Source organism: Littorina saxatilis, linkage group LG10, assembly GCF_037325665.1.
Source record: "Littorina saxatilis isolate snail1 linkage group LG10, US_GU_Lsax_2.0, whole genome shotgun sequence".
In the NCBI taxonomy this organism is placed as follows: Eukaryota; Metazoa; Mollusca; class Gastropoda; order Littorinimorpha; family Littorinidae; genus Littorina; species Littorina saxatilis.
The window spans coordinates 22983833-22997563 of NC_090254.1; the positions used below are offsets into that span (position 1 = coordinate 22983833).

At 40.5% G+C, this 13731-nt stretch overlaps 1 protein-coding gene and 1 long non-coding RNA gene across 2 annotated transcripts in view; both read right to left on the reverse strand.

Annotated features, from left to right (window-relative positions):
* The window catches only part of LOC138978447 (uncharacterized), a 177874-nt gene that overhangs the window by 42356 nt on the left and 121787 nt on the right, over positions 1-13731 (reverse strand). The window lies entirely within an intron of this gene.
* On the reverse strand, positions 55-9035 carry LOC138979221 (uncharacterized). The gene is made up of 6 exons (XM_070351998.1): positions 8680-9035; positions 4201-4301; positions 3327-3386; positions 2625-2673; positions 1186-1260; positions 55-333 (listed from the first exon to the last, which is right to left on the reverse strand). Exons 1-6 carry the CDS (start codon positions 8807-8809, stop codon positions 239-241), a joined length of 510 nt encoding a protein of 169 aa, XP_070208099.1. The 5' UTR covers positions 8810-9035; the 3' UTR covers positions 55-238.

Consider the following 13731-nt stretch of genomic DNA (forward strand, 5'->3'; position numbering starts at 1 on the left):
TTCTTGGTCCTTAGCTCAGTTGTTCATCAATTGCAGATTGTCTTTAAACAACTTTCAAGTTCTTCAACATCATGTAAAAACAACTTGATAAAAATTATATATATATTTCAAATCATCAATCATGTTTCTGAAATGATCTCAGTTACACTCAGCTTACAGCTGTTTCTGAAATGATCTCAGTTACACTCAGCTTACAGCTGTTTCTGAAATGATCTCAGTTACACTCAGCTTACAGATACTATACACAATGTTTAATACCTTTTGTTTGAAGTCCTCCCTGGCACTGATCACTGTCTCCTTCTGACTCTGAGCAATCCATGTCCCTCTGTGAAACTGTAAACAAGAAATGCGTATGAGCAAAATCTGACTGAATGTTCCATATATATTGTATTCATCAATTGCAACAAAATCCTTACCCTTCAATCTCCCTCCTAACAAGAAGCCACCTGGTTCTATGGTTATAGCGCAAAACGTGTCAAGCTCAGTGTAGCAGTTTCTTGAGTTTTTTTCCTTCTTTTGTTTTCACAGCATATCTACGCTGGTGCAGTGTCTCCCACCATAGCCTTAAAACCAAAATGATTTCTGACTGACACGAACGAAACGCAATGCCCAGTGGACACAACATGTCGTGATTTTAATCTAGATCTTAACACAGCTGCTAGCCTATGTAACAACTGGAAGTCAGGGGGCATAGCCCCCTGAAGCCGAAGCATTTCTGACAGTGTGGCACTAATTTTTTTACTCTTGTGAACTCTCTCAGAATAAAATGTGAGGAAGGGAATTTTATTTAGGACCCAAAAATTAGTGGTGGTGGTGTTGGGGGGGCATGTTTGCCCCCCACAGATACATAAGGGGGGGGGGGGGGGGGGCAGCTGCCCATCCTGCTCCCCCCGGTTCCGAGGCCTATATGGGTACTTTGAAGTCATCTTCTTGGTCCTTAGCTCAGTTGTTCATCAATTGCAGATTGTCTTTAAACAACTTTCAAGTTCTTCAACATCATGTAAAAACAACTTGATAAAAATTATATATATATTTCAAATCATCAATCATGTTTCTGAAATGATCTCAGTTACACTCAGCTTACAGCTGTTTCTGAAATGATCTCAGTTACACTCAGCTTACAGCTGTTTCTGAAATGATCTCAGTTACACTCAGCTTACAGATACTATACACAATGTTTAATACCTTTTGTTTGAAGTCCTCCCTGGCACTGATCACTGTCTCCTTCTGACTCTGAGCAATCCATGTCACTTTGTGAAACTGTAAACAAGAAATGCGTATGAGCAAAATCTGACTGAATGTTCCATATATATTGTAACATTTTTTGGTTAATTTTCTTTCAATAAAAACACTTACCATATATATCGCACTTATCGAGGCCCTACTAAAATGAAAGTAGGTGCTAGCTAAGACCAAATTGAACCATGAGATTAAGATCTAAAACAAAAGTTTCAATTTCGTCTAAGCTAGCACCTACTCGCCTTTGAGTAGGGCCTCGATCCACCTTGCATATAACATTTGGCAAATTGGCAGGCTTAGATGGAGAAGTTAGCACATGTGAAGTATGGTTAAAGATGGATTAGTTCGTTTAAGTCTCTCTCGCAGAATCACCCAGGCTTTCAGGGGTGACACAGTCATGGTGTAATTAAGTCAATCTGTAAATTACAGCCACAATTATGCCTGCACTGAGGAGAAATTAATATTTTATCATTTAATTTCAAAGCGCATCTCAAGTCACTGTTCACAGTACTTGCCACTAAGCAGAAAACTGTGACGCGTTGAGCGGCTTTCTTTCTTTCTTTGAGGTTAGCGCACGCTTGGCAGCGAAAAAGCGCGCAAAATTAGAATCAGTCGCACTCGTTGAGATTCAAGGACAAATGTGCTGCGGAAAAATCGTAAGTGGGACTAGGGTCTTCTTGAACTTTTCTCACAGGAAAAGTGTAAAATAAAATGTATAACAAATGAAAACTTCCTTGAACAGGCGCCATTCTGGATGAAAGTCTCAGTTTGTCTTAATTTTAGCATGCCTGTGCCTGCCCAGAAAGCCTGGTTGATGGCTTTGGAGAGATTTTAACTAGCTAAAAATAAACAAACTTATCTATCTTTAAGTGTTTGCCAAAGAATGACAGACAGTTCAACAATATTATCAATATTAATTAAAATACAAGATGGCATGCCACATCAATCATTCAATGGTCTCCCAGTCAGTGAAAACCATTACACACATCACTGGATTTAAAAGATGGAAGTAGGCCAGTATCAGTCTGTGGTATCTGTAGAGAGTTTGTACTCCTGTGTAAATAGTCAGTACCCATTGAAAATATAGTCAGTTGGTTTTCTTTTCCTGAAGGGGATTCCATACATGTTGCAAAAATTGCAATGATAATGCATTTCCCAGTGGCCTCACGCATTTTAGAAGACGTTTTTGTTCTTTGTATTCATCAACATCTTGAAATATTGCAAAACTCTTTCAGCCATTTCAAAAGCCCTGGAGGAAGGTTACACATAATAACAGGTGGTGATGCATTTTTGATGAGGTTCTGCACACAGATCACACAATTTAAGAAAGTCTAGTACGATCCCTGGATAAGATTTAATTAAAGTTACAAAGTATGTTCACTTACCCTTGTAGTCGGAATCCTCTTCATAATCGTCTTGTTTAGGGAAGTCAATCTGAAGCCAAACACATAATACAAGCTTCATGAATCAACGTCTAAATGTCTTTACCTTTTATCTAAAATGTAGACTTGACCTGAGATTTTCATTTTTATAAAAAAGATGGCGTCTTTTGATGACGTATGGATTCGCATCATTTTCTTTTGTGCGTCATAGACTCAGCCTATACTGAAGTCTTGTGATCATGAGACTTGGCGTGAGAGGATTTCGCCACAGTGTCAATGTTTTTTCACATTTTAAAGTAGTTTGAGTGACTTGGGGGTTCCTTTCGTGGTCATGTCCCCAGGAGAATGGTAAACTGGTTCTCATGCAATAACTTACAGTTACATGTGCGTGGGTGGTCAGGGAGCTGAGAAATAGGCCTTGGAAAGAAATAATACAGACAGACACACACATATAGTGACATACCTCCCTTCCCCTCCAAACATAAATTATTAAGTTTCTTTCCGTCAGAAAGACGGAAAAAACAAAAAATGTCAAGCCTTGACCATACATGTGACTGTTGATACTAATACCAAAATGTTATTTCCCTAAACAAAGAACACAATCTATAGGCTCTGATGCCCATTTTCAACATCATTTAAACGAGACAGAGTAACATAGCAAGGACAAACATTGAGTGTAATAAATTTAATACAATCAATACTTACTTGATTCTTAATTTGTTTCAGTGTTACTGGAAATAAAACCCGCAAAATGTAATCCATATCCTGAAAAAGAAAAGAGTCAAATTGAACTCTTGTTAAGGCCAGAATAAAAAATAAAAATAAATTGTTGTCTTCGGTTTCCTGACTGACCCTAGTTTTGACCACCAACACCAAAATTTTCTTGTTGATAAAAAAACAAAAAACTGAACCTCTTTCTTTCTTTTAAACAGGCACACAAACATGTTTGTTTTGTTGCACACAAAACATGATCATGAATAAATTGTCAAAGGGTTCAACCATTAATACAGTAAATTGTAATAGTGCACCGACTCATGTAAAGACATTCTGTACAATAATTTAGTTCATTGTCTTCCTGTAAAGAGACTTACGTACCTCATGAAGGCATTATCACTATCTGGGATATGCGACCGCCAAGAAGCTCTATGCTAAGCAATGTTTTGAAAGAAGGGGTATGCCCACTTCGAAATCGAAAGTAAGCTTAGATCTAGATGCAAGTTATTTCCATTTGAGGTGTGGTGCTTGCATACCCAACTCCTTCAAAAACTGTACCAAAAAACACAAGAAAAACAAGTCTTGCTTCTTAACCAGAAAACAATCCTTCCAAAGATACAACGTCTAAATGTGAAAAAAGGGACATGTAGTCAAGCACACAGTCTTCTTTTTTCTTCTGAGTAGCCAAATGGAACAGATTGATTCTTCTGCCACTTTTAAATGTCTTGACATCAGAAAAGAGTGCGTCAGAGGTGACGCATGCACAGGAATTATTAGGGGTTATAACTGATTTCAGAGAGTCAATGACACACGACAGCCATGAAAAAAAAAATGTCATCATATTTTAACAAAGCAATTTAATCACCTGCATTCCAACCACAGGAAACAGGGCAAGAAGTTGATCCATGACACTGTCATTTTGCTCTTCACTTAAAACATGGGCCATCATGGTAGCGTCCAGAGAGCCTGCAAACAAATTTTTTAATATTTTTTTAATGGCAGTAAAAACCTCAAGAAGGCTAATGTTCAGTTTTAATTTAAGGATACCCTTATCCTTAAAGCCCAATACCCACCACAAAACTGTCTCATATCGTCCAAAAAAATATAACATCAGACTCAGGGGGTCAAATAACATCTGTATGCAATTGCAAAAGGAAAACAAAAAATAGGCAGATCTAAGTGTTTGACGGTTAGCGTTATATAGTAACAACAAAGAAGGGTGAATTGTGCATTTGAGACTGCGGTCGTCAATCGTCATCTTCATCTTCGACTGACTGTTTACCATAGTTACGGGGCGTATTTGAGTAAATCCTTTTAAGTGTTTCTTAGTTAGGTTACAGTTCATACTCCATATTAATTTGAAAGCTGAACTCGTTACACATTTTTTTTTAAATGCCGGCGGTGAGAGAAGCCTTAAATCTTTCAGTTACTTAACTGAACACATTTATCAAAGCCCAACCAACTGCACAGAGTCTTCTCAGGACAATGACAAGTATGACCTAACAATTCCGCGCTGGAGACTGTCTGCCTCCAACAGGTCACGCTGTCCGCGCGTCTCGTGCATGTATACAGTGCTCTTGCTCGCTGCACGCAAGGCTGCCTGCACAGAAAGCTTTACTTAGCAGCGCCGATAGCCCGCTTCCCCCCAGCGTTTGCTGGCCGCGATCAGAGCGCCCCGTAGCGATTTATACATTAGGTAACTGCCCTGTTGAGACAAATGTACGCCGTCGGCCGCAAACAAACCTCTTTTCTCCTCCTGAAATTGAAACTTTGTCATAGCACCAAACCGTAACGTAATGCTCGACCAGACCGCTGGCTTCAGACGCCACTAACCGTCCATCCCCCCCTGCAACGCAACACAAAATATCAGGTGTAGCGTGGCCCTGGCTAAAAATAGGCGTCACGCGCAAGTCCCACCCCAGAAGTCGCAGCCCCGTAGCGATTTATACCTTAGGTAACTGCCGTGTTGAGACAAATGTACGCCGTCGGCCGCAAACAAGCCTCTTTTCTCCTCCTGAAATTGAAATTTTGTAATGGCACCAAACCGTAACGTAATGCAAGTCAGCACTGTGTTCTGCCAGCCTGGCGTTAATATCTTGAGCCCAGGCGTGATAGCGTTGCTCTATTGTGGCCGATAAGCCCAGCAATCCTCTGTAATCGGCGGTTGGCATGAAGAGAGGCAGACTGCCACCAACCACAACTTGCGAATGCCAGCATCGTCAAGGCAACTCCTCAGCATCCATAGTTTTTGAAAACCTGCAATCATTCCCCCCCAAGTTGTAAGATCACAACGTCAGGTCTAGTGCGAAACATCTGTCGTAAGTAGTTGGATCCGGAGCCACAAGGCAAACTCCTCAGCATCCATAGGTTCTGAAAACCTGAAATCATTTCCCCCAAGTTGTAAGATCACAATGTCAGGTCTAATGCGAAACATCTGTCGTAAATAGTTGGATCCGGCGCCGTTTTTTCCCAACCAATTGCTGGAGGCATAAGCCTCCCCTGCCAACAATGTTAACGTACATTTGGCTATCAAGTTTGAAATCAGGACGCATGCGAGGATCGCATCCCGACTCAATGCATTCCCGCAAACGTCTGCAAATGGAATGACCAAAAACCAATGCTTGTAACATCGTAAAAAACCAACACAGAATTAAAAATGTTCACCAAATCCAAAAATCTTGCACCGCCGCCAACTGCTTTCTCAGTGTAATAGTCATTGTCAGATGTAATTTACTGGTAGATTCCAACATCGAACGCAGAAGAAGAAGAACTGGTAGATTTGTCTCCATTAACTCTACTAGTCATAAGCAACCACACATGGTCTTAGTCTATCATCCATGACTGACCGCCCTGAATGTTCTTACAGCTGCTACTTGGTCTTCTGTCATCAGCACATACACCGGCTGTGACTCCATAGCACACCCACATGCTCTGAGTCTATGACCAACCGCCCTGAAATTTCTTATCGCTAATACCTGGCAGGGCCGGACTACCGGGGGGGTTATGGGGGTTGCGCAACCCCCCCCCCTAGCCTAAACATGTACCTTACTTACTTAATTTTTTTTTTATTATTGCTTATTTTATGCCGTTTCATGCAAGGAGCGACCATTTTCCTATCTCAGAATATGACCTACCCGTCAGCTTCAGGGGGCTTTGCCCCCTGACCCCCACAACGAGGGGGGGGGGGGGTGGGTTCTAGGGTTTCCGCCCCCCCCCCCCCCCAGCCAAAAAATAAAAATATTGAATGAGGTATGCATTTCTTTATTTTACATTGAGTTTCAATTTTTAGGGTATTAATCAGTGACAAAATCTGCTGCCTGAAACTGGTAATGATCATCCTCAGAATGCACCAGATTGCACCATTTTGCATCCTTTTTTTCAAAATTTTACGGGGGGGCATGCCCCCGGACCCCCCTAGCACGCTAGGCGCTTCGCGCCGTCGGCTCATCGCTTCGCGCCTTCACACCCATATCTTCACAATATACTTTTGGAAAAAAACAGTCATAAAATGAACTGATCCGCCCCTGCCGCCAGAGGGGACATCCCCCTGGGCCACCACAGGCAACCCCCCCCCTCCTCTTCGCCTAGTCCAGCCCTGCCTGGTCTCATGTCATCAGCACACACCCGGCTGTGGCCCCATAGCACACACACATGCTCTGAGTCTATGACCAACCGCCTTGAAATTTCTTATCGCTAATACCTGGTCTCATGTCATCAGCACACACACCCGGCTGTGACTCCATAGCACACACACATGCTCTGAGTCTATGACCAACCGCCCTGAAATTTCTTATCGCTAATACCTGGTCTCATGTCATCAGCACACACCTGGCTGTGGCCCCATAGCACACACACATGCTCCGAGTCTATGACCGACCGCCCTCAACAAAATCAACAACTCAGTCGAGTGACTGAGTCGGCAGCCTCAAAAAGATTTGTTATCTTCCAGCCTCCGACCCCCTTCCTGGACACATTGCACATGCATTGCTGAAATCCAAAGTGATTATTCACTAGACCATCCCTCTCAGCGAACTGGCTAAGTCTTCGCACAAACGAATGACTGTACACCATGATATTTCCACACTTGCAGGATGACCCAGATTCCGCCTATCTAGCCATTGTTTTCGGAACGAAGACCTGGAGTTATGCTCAGCGCTAACTACACTGATCAACCACAGTTTTTCCCACAAAAATTGTGTCAGTCACCCCTAAACCTTACGAGGTATAACTTGACCACATAAAAACATCAAATTCAGTACTTATTCCTTCGAACCAAGTCGAATCTCCCCTTCGATGAAAACTTGTCAGTGTTGTAGCATCCCTTTTGAGAAGTGGCCTTGGCCCTTGATAGCGAATCTATCATGACAAGAAAGGTGGACTAGGCCAGTGGACTCAAAATAAAGTGGGATCGGTCTTGGGACCTGTAACTAAACTCCTCAACTTAAATTTCATATATATTTACATTTACAACAAAACCCGAAATCAGATTTACTGACTGGAAAAAGGATCTAAGTGAACAAATATCAGAATGGGTGACACTGACAAACAAGAAAAATAATTTGCTTTTTGACATGTACAATCAATAAACTTTGAGTTTGACCGTCATTTTCTCAAAACAAGAAAAAGTCAAGTTAGACCAGTTTGCTTCCGTCCCTGAGGTCTTCAAATGTGATTCCATGCAAGACAGCAAAGACTCAAATCAGTCTCATGCCACATTCACAGCCAACTGGCCACAGACAATAGTGCAATGACACAATGTTCACCATTGCTTAACACCCCGTAAATCACATAGGATCATCACAGGGAATGACACAAATAAAAGCAAATACCTCTTAAATATGCAAATAAAAAGGGAAAATAGGTTAAAAAATGTCTGCATAGGGCATGCCGTCATAATGGTAATTTTTTTTACACGCATGGTGTATGGCAAGTTTCACGGTTTTAAGACGTTTGTCTCTGCATCTGACTTTCTGAATTTCTTATGTCCATATCTGTAAGATGTTGCTAGATGTGTTGAGTTCACAGGCAAGCTAGTTCTGTTCTGAATACTATTTTATAAATAAAAGTGGTGATTGTTGATACTGTCTCCTTTTATATATATATATATATATATGCATGTGAATGGTGGTGACAATGTGAAATATGATTTACTCTTGCCACAGCGAGTAACACAGCAAACTAAATTCCATCCCTCACATGCACAAAATAGAATGTTGTGGCTGATCAGTGCCAGAACACATTGAAATGCTTCATTTACAAGTTCACCTTTTAACCGTGGATGCGTGAATGTCATCTGTATTAATACTATTATATAAAAAAGAGATTTTCCAACTGCAAAACTTACGTCTTGTTATGTCACTCTTGTAGTATAGATCATGCCTTTCACACGGTACAGTCCCTGCATGGATTCCTTTGAGGGACGTTCCCATGGACCTGACCATGCTTTGAAGTTCTTCATTTGAAAAAGATGACATCTGGAGTTCTTTTTTCTTTAAATCTGCAGGCTGGTTCAGCTGTTCATGGAAGAAAAACAACAACAATAAAGTAGACAACTAACAAAATACACCAATACATACAAGGACAAAACCCAAGAGCAATCAACAATCACACTATTTTAGTTTTTTTAAAAACTTTTTATCAGCATTTTCCCTTGAGGCAGTATAACCTAATTAAAATTTGTCTTACGGGTTCTTTTTACCTATTGGCGTTCATCTTTGGGGCATGTGTCATAACTTCAATGTTATTATTATTATTTTTTTTTTTAGAAGGCAGCGTGCTGACACCCTGAGAAAATCCTATGTGATTCGCAGGGCGTAAGCAAACATGCACAAAAGCTGCATATCACATGCAATCATAATTCATATGCACTTTACAAATCCTCTTTTGTCCATCTGGTGTAAGCAACTTAGCAAGTACGCATGGGTATTGCAAGACATTTTACGCAAAGTGGAGGCATGTCTCTCGATCCATAACTTATGTTGAATACATTGTAAAGAGTCAGGACTGTCTCTCTGGAGGGCTTCATAAATCAATCAATTACTCTTTTACCCAATATTGGCATTATCTGGCCCCTGATGTTGATTAACAACACTATCTTCTTCAATGATAGCACACTGTGTACCCTGTTACAAACCAGCACCACACAGCCAGCCTTGATGTGTTTCTATTGTTTGTAAACATGTATATTTTGGTAATACTAATACTGTAATAGTGCAGTTCCGTGCCCACATTTGTAAATTGATTTTTGCTCATGCAATATAGATCTGATTTGCACCGGGTTTGTTTATGTACGATAATTTGATGTTTTCTCCTTATTTTGCTTCTAACTTGGTTGTGATTTTTCGATAAAATCAAAGTGTTTTGGATGTTTGAAGAGCGGCACCGTTTACCCCCCAGATTGGTTGAAAAAGCACAGAAAGGTCATTCAAATTTAAGCAAGATGATTTGATCATGATATTAACAACATTATTTAGATCAAGTTTATCATTTTCGGTTATAACTTCAAGTGGTCACCATCTTTGATATCATTATGAGCAACCCCGGATGAATACCCGTGTGGCCCCATATTTTAATTCCTTTTATACTGTCTTTTAAAACGGCGGGCCGGTTTCGAAAAGTTGAGGCCACCCTCTACGTAACCACTGCCAGTGTCTCCCAATATTATGGCCTGTAAACATGGTTCATCGATGGGGCTAATGACCATTCTGTAACACAAAGATTCACTCCCCTCCTTCGTCAGTGCATGAGTATCTCCAGGGTCCTCGATGGGTCAGGGAGATACTCGAAACTGGGACCAGTATGGCGAATGACATGTCACATGCCTCTAATGTTCTTTTGATCCAGGTTTTTAGTGGGCATGCACTGATGCAGCGTGGGGACGCATTGAGATGACCCTACGTGCTTTACACATTAAGTAAACAGACGTGTGGCAGGTTCATTCATGTTGATATGCGTCAAAATACTTACCCTTTTACTCTTGCGATCATGGCGAACGTACTCGACAGCATTCCGCAAATCTTCACAAGACGCCATTTTCCCGGCGTCCACCAACAATCAACGTTCGATAACTCTAATATGTGGTGTAGGGCCCCGGCAGCTCAGTCGGTTGACATTCCATTACAATGGCTTTCTAACTCAACTAAAATGCTAATATTTCGGGTAAAAATGGGTCTTTTCAAATTCTCGGTTCAGGGCAATGTTGCTTATGATCCCCTTTTTAAAAACGTATAAAAAACGAAATTGTTAATTTTCCCGCCATTTTGTTAAAACGGACATATTTTTACGAAATCGCATTTTCTTGCTTAAAAACAGTAAACACCTGAAAGGGCATGTCTTAAAATAGTTTTTTCTTTCTTAGGGTGTTCAGAAATATTGCTTTGGAATCTATCATTTTCACAAATAAGATTACGCAAAAAGCTCCAAAAATGAGACGTTGGTGTTTTTCCACTCAAAAGGTTTCCTAACAAATACTAAAACAAGTATTGAAATAAAAGTGAACACCAATGTCTAAAAGCTTTTCTTGTCACGAAAAGTAGAATAAAGTTAAAGACTAATAGAACATGCGTTGGTGTCAAAATTCCTTTACTTTACCTATGAAGTCATAAACTTACTTTCGTGTGTGCAAATTCACTTGGAATGGCTGCCTTGGGAATGCCTTTTGCTCGTTTAGATGTAAAAGATGATACCCATCCAACGTATTTCGTTAATATATACCTTTGTCCAGTTATTGTCTGATATTTTATCTTAAAATTTTAAACAATTGGTGATTGAAAGATTGTTAATTTGAAAAAATCTTAGGAAACCATCCAAGATCATTACAACAATAAAATTGGGTTTTATAAAAACTCTTAAAACACTACTTTCAGGCCATTCTACGGAATATCTTTCGGGGACATAACTTTTGAGTACTTTACAAGCGTGTTTGCAAAATATCTTTCTTCAATTCTGTCTCTGCTGGGAATATGAGCATTAAAAAAAAAAAAATTGGTCTCGTTTGTTTTCAGCCAGCAAGGCTGTAACATACTCTATACCTTGAGACCCTATTTTTTGTTACAACGCAAATTCCCGTTGTAATGAAATTAAAATTAAAATTTGTCAAGTTCTGTTGAATGTTTTGCGACCCATTTGCATTCTAAAATGCTGTGGCAAAAGGGTTTTTTGCTTACATGCATTTCAAAAATTAGGAAGCCAAGTTTGGAAAAGTATTATCTTCGTTCGGTATTCACAAATAAATGTAAAAGTTCGTTTTTGCCACCCATCTTTATCCTAGATTACAATCCAAACATTAAAAACAAACTGTCAGTTATTGTTTACCTGCGTGGTAATGAGCATTTTTTAGGCAGCCTTTTTCCAAAAGTAAGGTATGTGTGTGTGTGTGTGAGAGATAAACAAACTATCAAGAACAAAACAAAACTGAACAAACGAAATGTTTTCCCCCCAACTCTGATTATTGCTTGTTTCGGAGACGACTGTGATTTTGACTTTTTGAGTAAGCCTACACGAACACACAAGCTCAATACAGCCGGCAACAAGTTCGCCGGTCGGGGCAGTGAAATACTATTTCAAATAGATCTATTTCACTAAGAATGTCAATGGATATAGGGCAACATACTTGTTTTTTAAATCAGTGATTGATTAGATCGTCATATTTTTGTGACACTGAGACCAAGCCATCAAAAAATTAGCAATAGGCCTTGAATCAAAGTCGTGCGAGATCTGACCTTGCTGCAAATGTACGTGTACGACTTGATTGTGTTGACGTTCAACTGGTAAGCTGGGCGATTGCAGGCTTTTATCCAGCGAAGGCAGCGATCTAGATGGTACAGATGCTTTCCCGGTTTCACAAATGGGATGAATTTCACGCCAACACAGCGTTCAGGATACCTATCATCCTTTACATTGTCCCCAAGCACAGCGCTTGTTAGCAGCATTTGTGTGTGTTTGCTTCCTAAAACAAGGGAAGTAACTCCCAGAGTCTCGATATGTGGATATGGTTAATTCCTCGAGGAATTCCTCGAAGAATTACGCGAGGAATTCCGCCCGGACTTTCGAGCTATATAGTCGTCTTTGATTGGTTCAAATGTCCTCGCGTAATTCCGCCCGTACTTTTATCGGTAACGTTCGTATGGGGCCGGGCACTTTCTGCCCGGAGTTTTAGATCGAGAAATTTTATAAAAAGTTGGAACGGAATAGAATCGGATCGAGGTTAAAATGTCCTCGCGCAATCCGCAAGTTCCGCCCGGACTTTTATCGCAAACGTTCGGCACTCGTTTTGCACGGACTCAGTTCAGATAGAGACATCAGAACAGTGGGATTGGAAGAGAGTCGGATCAAAGAAACCAACATTAACCGCGCGCGCGCGTGTGTGAGTGTGAACCGGCAGAGCTATTTCGTGCTCGGAAGCCGGTTCATGCAAACAGTAGCCTACACACTTCAGATAAGTGCTCATGAGTTGTTTCCCTTGATTCAAATAAAGGGTTTTGACTGACTGAACACAGAGATTCTGACCGTTTGTGCATCGGTTTGATTTGTCCACTATCCTTTTTTTTCTGTGAGCGTGTATCATAATTTTACGGCACACACACACACACACGCACATCTGAAACCCTGCCTCATCCCCCACCTCACCCTCTCCCCGATTTGGAAAAAGAAAGAAATATAATTTGAAACAGTATTATCTGACGCCCGAGCAAATATTCTCGGAACAGTGTAGTTCTTTGTGACCTTGGTCTTAACGAAAAATCTAGCAGTCTGATGAGTAACGGATGGGACATGAAATGAGTCATTTGTGTCGTTTTACGCCTCTTTTTACAGTTCTACTTTGAAAGGATGCCGCACACACATAACAACAGTTCTTCTTTTACGCTCTTTTAAGTAAAAAAAAAAAGGTCTGACAAGGCGTGTACGTCGAATGACAAATATACATACCCTTACTTGAATAAAATGCTATACCAGCCAAAAATAAACCAGAAAATACATCTCTGACAACAACAACAACAACAACAACAACAGCAACAACAACGCAATTCATGTCTGCAAAGGAAGCAGAACAGTTGTATCTAAAGAAGTAGGCTTAGATGCCCATATCGTAGCGAGCAAAATTGCGTACAGATCTGTCTAAAATCTGTATTTTTCTGTTTAATTTAACATTCTGCCTGTAAGAAAATGTCTTCTTCAAGCACCTATGATACATGGGTCTTGGCAACTGATCGCAGTCACATTTTGCACCATTAACAGCGCAACATCAATTGCTATTTGTAATCCTGCGTTTTGAAGAATTTGAGTGATCGCCCTTGATTTCAAAGCTACATACGGTAAATTCCCATTCCATGTTTTTAGTGAGCAGCTCGAAAGTCCGGGCGGAATTCCTCGCGTAATTCCTCGAGGAATTGCGCGA

Bases quoted from the DNA above. Each gene is read 5' to 3' on its own strand.
- LOC138979221 (XM_070351998.1), bottom strand. From the start codon at position 8,809: ATGTCATCTTTTTCAAATGAAGAACTTCAAAGCATGGTCAGGTCCATG. The intron at 3,387-4,200 runs GTGATTAAATTG...TTTCTTTTTCAG, and splicing joins TTCCTGTGGTTGGAATGCAG to GATATGGATTACATTTTGCG. The intron at 1,261-2,624 runs GTAAGTGAACAT...TCTTGTTTACAG, and splicing joins AGAGGATTCCGACTACAAGG to TTTCACAAAGTGACATGGAT.